The sequence below is a fragment of the Phytophthora parasitica genome, assembly GCF_000247585.1.
Source record: "Phytophthora parasitica INRA-310 unplaced genomic scaffold supercont2.1, whole genome shotgun sequence".
In the NCBI taxonomy this organism is placed as follows: Eukaryota; Oomycota; class Peronosporomycetes; order Peronosporales; family Peronosporaceae; genus Phytophthora; species Phytophthora nicotianae.
In genome coordinates, this window is record NW_008634126.1 from 2,147,730 (window position 1) to 2,155,164 (window position 7,435).

A 7,435-nucleotide genomic window follows, 5' to 3' on the forward strand; every position below is an offset into this window, starting at 1 on the left:
AAGCGGATTTACCGTAAAGATGAGAAATGTTATTTATGTTTATGTTTTGTGTTTGGGTTTCCTCCTAAAGTGATATTCTAAATGAAATATATTTAATGCATACTCTCCGGTAGCATATGTTCCCTCAAAGAGGTCACGAAAGTCGTAAAACAATGGCATGGCCTTCTTACGGTAATCTACAACTTTTGGATGACTCTATTCACAGTGAAACATTAGGCAAAGACAGTTTGTCAATGATTGTAGTACGCAATAGTTGTACCTTGACATAATCATCCCAAACAGAGTCATGCACTAGCACGACATGACGTTTACCATCCCAGCCAAATCACGACGCGTCTAGAATCACCTTGATCGACGTATAGATGCCTTTCAGCTGTAGTAAAACGAAAATATCTTAGATTGGGCCTGCAAAAAAACGCTGTAAACGGTTTACGTACCGCTGTCAGTCTGGATTTGATCTGCTGCCTCGACAGTTTCGTCTGAAGACGGGTGTTGAACGCAGCGAGTGCTTCGGTCCACGCTTCCTTCTCCTTCTTGAAGCCGCCGGCAGCTCTCTTCCCTGCTTGCGCTTGCTGCGTCATGGCCTCTACCAAGAAGGCATCTTTCGCGCTGTCCCAAGACGAGCGCTCCGGGTCTTCAGACACCATGTTTTGGCGCCCCCGCGAGGGATAATCGCGATAAAAGTTCCTGGTCAGAGTAGAAAGTTTGAAATCGCGATCTTTTGCCTAAATCACGATCTTTTGTGTGGTGTTTGTAAGCGCCATGTTTGCCCCAAGATTGCAAATTACAGATTGCAATTTAATTATGAAGATCGCGGTGATGTTTGGAAACGCAATTTTTCGAAAAATCACGATCACCCGAAAATCGCGATTTAACCCTTCTAGTCCCGTATGCTGTATAATACTGCATAAGGATTATAACAGGTATTAATATGCAGCGAACAAAAAAACTACAAATTCTCCCGCATATATATTTTTGTATGGTGAATATGCAAATCGAAGTTGTTGGCTCATTCTGAACATGTCTTTGTCGGGTCGCCTATCTTCAACGGATATTGGTTGGATAGAGGTTTGTGCAGCTTCAGGTATCCTGTCCACTCCAGAAAGCACTTTCAAAATTATGAAATCTTTTGAGTTCGCCCCCTCACCCCTCCCAATCATGGAAAAAATATTCATGGAGCTGTGGAGAGAGCTCTACAAGCAGGGCTGGACGCCCAAGCCGTCCACCGGTCTGAGCAACGATCATCGCTACGTCCGACCCGGCAGATCTGTTCGAGGGAAGGATGGTGTCGACTTTTTTACGGGTACGTGTTTGTGCTACTTACACAGCTGCCAAAACGTCCATCTAACACATGAAATAGGTGAAAATGCGCTGATGGCGTTTGCGAAACAGTGTGGATGGCTGTATTATGGCGTGACGGCTGGATCTACGCTTCATTCATCCTCAATGACACCTACAGCAACTTCTGGTGGGGTGTCGGTTTCTGATACGACTACTGTGATGACAACGGATGCGCCCTCGGCTTCTGCTACGCCTATAAATGCTAGAAATCCGACTGGTGTGTCTCTGACTGCAGCAACACCAACGATTGCTATGGCGCCAGCTGCATGACAAGCTGTGGCTCCTCCTACCCCTGTTTCGTCCGCTACAGCACAAGCCGTGGTTCCTTCTCCGCCTGTTACGTCTGCTACAGCACAAGCTAAAGCCCCACCAACACTTGTGATGTTATATACAGCACAACGACAATATGTAAATGTGTCGATAGAGGAAGAGGAGAAAACAGGTGACCAAGTTGACTATGAAGCCGAGTTCAACATGTACGATTCAGATCGTTTTATGTCGGCGTTGGCCAAGAATGAGTGGTCCTGTGAAGCAGAAGACGATGATCCCAACCCCTGCAGTGCTGAGGTCGAGATTGACGAGGCGAATGAAGTTGAAACGGAAGATCACATCGATGAAGTTATGAACGTGGAGCTGGAGGAGGAGGGAGAACGGAGTGGTAGCGATGGAGAGTGACGATAACAATTTCTTTGAGGGTGTTTTCAATGAAGATTGGTGCCCGCGTGATGATGAGTACGTCAATCCAGACTTTATTGGTGATGACGAGTTGAAGGCGATCGCCGATGCGTGGGTTGTGTACGACCAAGACCACAGTGATGAATTCCAAGTTGATGGGGCATCTGACGTGTACAGCGGCCGTTGGGGGCCTACTCAGTCACTCGAGCGTACGCTGAATCGCCGCTTGGTATGTTCTACTACTTCATGCCCAAAGTGATGTGGACCAAAATTGCTGAAGAGACAAACCGGTATCGTGATTCAGTGATTGATACTGTGGCAGAGCAACGGCAAGAGCGCCGGCGGCGGTGGCAAGCCAGCCACCCAAACAGCCACGTCCAGGCGCTTGCCGATATCAAGCGCATGTTGACCAAGGCACGGCCTGTTCAAGTGCACGAAATGGTGTACTTCATTGCGTTGCTTATTGCTCGTTTTCTGTGCCCTCATCGACGATCCATGGGGGAGCACTGGTCTACTACGGAGTGTGGTGCTATTCCTCGCGGCACCTTTGGGAAGTACATGAGCCGGAAGCGCTTCGAAGACATTACTCGGTTCCTTCACTTCAATGACAACTCGAACAACCGCCGCAGGAAAGCCAAAGCCTGGAAATTACGCCCTGTTCTCAAAATTATCGAGAAAACGTTCAGGAATGGACACCGAATGGGATCGACGCTGTCCTTTGATGAGGGGATGATTGGCAGCAGGTATTAGTACAGCCCGATGCGGATCTATATGAAAAACAAGCCTACGAAGTGGGGTACGAAGTTCTATATGGTGTGATGTGCCGATTCAGCATACTGCTCTCGGTGAGTCTTCAAATTCGGTTTTATACAGCATATTTGGTCCGCGTATGCTGTACCATACAGCACAATGTATTATGGCAACTAATGTTATACGTCTTTTGCTGTTTGATACAGCATAGAGATTTTTCGGGGGAAGGAAGACACACAAGCAGTCATTTCAAAAGCCGTCATCCGCAACCTTGCGAAGGTCTTGCGAGGGCAGCCTGGCAAGAGACTCGTTGTAGCTGACAACTATTACACTTGTGTGGAGCTTGCAGAACGACTCTTGAGGATGGGAATCTACACCGTAGGCACAACGCGAATCAATAGAAAAGGCTGGAGTCAGTGTATTCAGTTTCCAACCGCAAAGATCCAACCAGGAGCTGCAAGGAGAGTTTCACGCGGGGAGTACCGTGCTGCAAGAAACACTCGCATCCCTGGGATGGTAGCTGCTTCCTGGAAAGACTCGCGTGTCGTCAACTCCCTAGCCACAGGTGCAGCGCAAAACGAGTGAGTGTTCACCGAAGCCAGAAGGGGGATGGGATGCCGCTTGATGTACCATGCCCGGAATTCGTACGCACTTACAACAAAGGCATGGGGGTGTAGATGAACATGATCAACTTCGTGTGCACCGCCATTCAATCCAGAAAGCGCTGCGTCATGGCTCGTACTACAAGAACTTGTTTTTTGGTATCGTAGACATGGCATTGATGAATGGATACATTATCCACAAAATAGTGATGAAGGAACAAGGAAAGCCAGTACCCACCCATGCTGACTACTTGGCGCGGCTTCATGTCGAGCTTCTGGCCCAGCAAAAAAGGCGACTTCGAGGGCAACATGCAGGCATAAAACTTGATGTCAGCTCCAGCGTCTGGGCTCCCGCATGTACTCACAAAAACTACGGAAACGTACAAGAACAAGCTGCGTCAGTACTTATGCAAAGTGTGCTCAGCTTACTCCAACAGACAGCAGCGTAGCTTCGAAACCCCCTATTACTGTGAGGAATGCACGCGTACCTTAGACGGTCGCGTAGCGCTATGTAACAAGGTTCGTCTAGAGAGCAGTGGAAACACCGATACGTGCCATCAGACGTGGCATGTGACCTGGAAGAATGGCACTATCATCCCACCGGACATGAGGGATTAGATTTAGGAAGCGTAAGTTTGAGCAGTTGGAACAGGAAGACGAAGATCAATAGGTACCATACCAAAATGTAACCGGAGGAAACTTTTGCCCATTTGTTTGTTGCACAAGCCTTTGATTGACAAATGGGCAAAAATTTCCTCCACTTCGCGCTCGTTTCACTCACCGCCAATGCTTTTGGCGCGAAAGTGACAGGCAATCGGTTTCGGAAGGATAGCAAGTAGAGCCGTATTTTTACCTGGCTATGTAGTGAGTGTATTCAGTGCTCTGGCCAATCAAGCATCGTAATTCACTACAATCATCGCGTACATCCGACTCTATTGCTGGAAGAGGGCAACAAACAGATAAATTATCCACAGGTACCTTACTTTACTTTAATCAAGCTTATACTTATGCTGTATAATGCAGCATAAGACGCGGGACTAGAAGGGTTAAGGCCCTAAAGCAAGATTATTTTTGGATTCAAACACCGCCTAAATTTCACTTTGCCTCTTCAGCGAAAGTAATTTCAACCAATATACAGACAACGACGGATAAATCCGCCACACTATAAAAGCCCGCCCACCATCGTTTGAAGTTTGAAACTAAATGCAATTATTTAATCCAATAGACTTTATTTTACTGGCCATCCACGCCTTGTATTTACCACCAGCGTTTTTCACTTGTCATTCTCAATATGGCGCCCCAGCGCTCCTATCCAATATCCAAGAAGCGCCATGCTATCTCGAAAGACGAAGAACTAGGTGTCTGACTTGCAGCGAAGGAACTAGATATCAATTCTAATCTGGTTTTAGTAAAAAAGAAAGTTTTATTCTTTTTATTATTCTGCAACACCTGGGGGCTCTATCGAAACTTTCGATTCGAAAGAGATGAGTCAGGTACATATCCCAATGGACATGTCTACACTGTGCAAGAAAACGGATGGATGGACTCAACGGTTTGATCGTTTTACGTTCGTGAGCTGATGCGGTATGAAATCGACGCTCCATCGGTTCTTATCCTTGACAACTTTGATGCTCACCTTTTGGCGAAGGGCATTGACGTAGTGGCCGAAACAACGTCGGCATTAGTTTGCCAACTACCTGCAAACACTACCGCTGTCTGTTAACCTCTGGACGAAGGGGTAATGGGCCTCTATAGAAAAATAAAACGGCACTCTGGGTGGCTGAGACCCGCAAATCTACAAAACGAAAGTGCGCGCAGTGTGGGCTGGTGAAGAAGTGTAAATGGGAGAAGGAGTGCCGGTGTCAGATTAGGTGTGTGAGTGCTGTATGTAGTGTGGGCTTGGAGAGGATTGCAAGTGTTGGGACAATTGTCAAAGCTGAAACAGGTGCCTTTGCGGCGTTGAGTGTCTGTGTAGCGAGGGGTGCGTGTGCATCATCGACGAGACCACAGAACTGCCTCAACATCAGGAGGAAGAGCGTAAGTAGGCCGCCGCAAAGCGTAAGAAGCAGAACCAACCTACAGCAGAGGAAAAGCGACGATCTACTATCTCACAAACAATCAAGGCTTGGGGAGATTTGAAGACGGAGGTCATCGTCAAAAGTTTCCATTCCAAAGAATCCCATCGTAGAAATTAAATTCTTAGTCCTCTAAATGTTCGAAACCCTCCTAAAAATGATTATCTCAACTGGCTTATGCAATGTGCGGCTCAAAGCGGAGCTCATTGCTGGACTGCCTTCGCAAATACCGGGCAGTCCAGCATTGAGAGTACCCCGCGTGATTTGCTTTGGCTACGCGCTCTTCCACCCGCTCTCCTGGACCTAGTAACATCAAATCAAATTTAGAATTTTTAGAATCTCTGTCCTTAGACCAAAGTATTGCCTGTAGTATTAATATTGAGGGAAAATAGAACTTTTGATTTTAGAAATATTAAGAGAAAATATTAGCGAGACCGCGATGCAGACATCCCGAAAATACGACATAGATTTATTGCAGCTTGGAGACTCACTCCACATCCTCCAGGCTGGCGAGTAGCGCGGCAAGCTTCGGATGCGCTGTCCGCGATGGCAGATAGGCAGCGAGCTCGTCATCGTCGGCGTAAACTCTCAAATGCGAAAGTACCGTTTCAGCATCGAAAAGTCGATCACCAACGCGTATCTTGTCGTAAAACCGCCCGGAGTGGTGTTTTGGTGGTATTTTTTTTAAATTTACAAAACGTTTACACATACATTTGTATAACGGCATAAAAGCCTCATACAGTCAGATTCTCAACATACCGTAATTTCGCCGCTTGCTTAAGAGTGCGGAGTTTACGCATAAGCTGATGTACCCCCTCGAGGTCGTCCTCGCTGGGCTCCAAGAAGTCCCGCACGGCAAGGTTTAGTCGGTGACTTGAGCAACCGACAAGCGGCACACCAACCAAATCGGACAACCGTTTATTTACCGCGCAGTTGTCACCGACTAAAAATAGACAGCCGGACACTGACTAACCAAAGAAAGGCAGAAATCGCTTGATTGCCGTGAGATGGCCCTCAGTCACCGGGCTCGTCCATCACAGGGGCCAGCGACAAAAGCGGGAGCTGCAAGCCCGCCGAGGTTTCGTAGCATGCATAGAACGCCAAATAGTGTTCCGTACCGTGGGTCCAACCGTCGAGAACGAGACCGAAGTTCTCAGACATCTCGTCCCCTATAGCCTTCTTCACGGCTTTTGTCACAGCCTCCATGATAGCTGTCAGTGTCTCCTCGGAGATGGGGTTAAGGTCTGTATACCTACGTAATAAAAAAATCAATTAGAGTTCAAATACAAATGTTAAAGTAAAATACCAAAATACTTACCGTCGGGTCTCATTCGACTCGCAAAATGAGAACAGCAGGTTGTCCATGATGTCCCACCCCAGCCAGGCATAACGGCTGGATGCCTTTTGGCTCACCCACGGCAATAGTGTTCCCGTCGAGGCCACAGTCGCGTCACGCATGACGCTCTCGAAGTCCGTGTGCGCTGTCCGAACATGTGAGACCAGGTTAGAGTAACCCGTCTTCGGTGTGAGCTTGCGACATCTCCCACAAGACTTGCGCGCATACACACCCGTTGGCAAACCTTAATCCGCGCAGGGCGAGAAGAAGTAGGTGGCGATTTGCTTGGGCGAGAAGGTGGGCCTTGGGGGCGGCGCAGAGAGCATGTTGTCGGTCATCGTGGCGACTGGGAGGATGGGAGAAGTTGGGAGGTTGGTAGCAAGTTTGAAAATGCGACAGCGAGCTTTCAGTAAGGAATAAACACGATGAATGGTCACAAGGTACCTGGGTTTGGACGAGGGCAAATAAGGTACAGGTACCGCCCTCCAATCCGTCCGAGGTACTACTCTCTTCCCTTTGCCAGGATATGAAGTGTATAAGGTTTTTCTTTTGATTTGCATTCAAATGCGCATAGCTGATGTATTAGCAACGACCTCATGGATATCTACGTCGCAGCTTTCGCTGCTCTTCTTTCTCGTCACTGCTGCCTCGCTCAC

At 47.8% G+C, this 7,435-nt stretch overlaps 3 protein-coding genes across 3 annotated transcripts in view; 1 reads left to right on the forward strand and 2 right to left on the reverse strand.

Moving 5' to 3' along the window:
- PPTG_00556 (hypothetical protein) overlaps positions 1-148 on the forward strand; it is a gene marked incomplete at both ends in the record, with an annotated part of 2,382 nt that extends 2,234 nt beyond the window's left edge. Inside the window, one exon of the mRNA XM_008891965.1 lies at positions 114-148. Coding sequence (XP_008890213.1) covers positions 114-148 — 35 coding nt within the window. The remainder of the gene's footprint in view (positions 1-113) is intronic.
- A 177-nt stretch (positions 149-325) lies between these two features.
- PPTG_00557 (hypothetical protein) lies at positions 326-647 on the reverse strand (the record flags this gene model as incomplete). The annotated part of the gene is made up of 2 exons (XM_008891966.1): positions 326-373; positions 438-647. 2 exons carry the CDS (start codon positions 645-647, stop codon positions 326-328), a joined length of 258 nt encoding a protein of 85 aa, XP_008890214.1.
- Positions 648-6,457: 5,810 nt separating this feature from the next.
- PPTG_00559 (hypothetical protein) lies at positions 6,458-6,901 on the reverse strand (the record flags this gene model as incomplete). The annotated part of the gene is made up of 2 exons (XM_008891967.1): positions 6,458-6,695; positions 6,762-6,901. The coding sequence occupies 2 exons, from the start codon at positions 6,899-6,901 to the stop codon at positions 6,458-6,460; spliced, it is 378 nt and encodes a 125-aa protein (XP_008890215.1).
- Between the last annotated feature and the right edge of the window lie 534 nt (positions 6,902-7,435).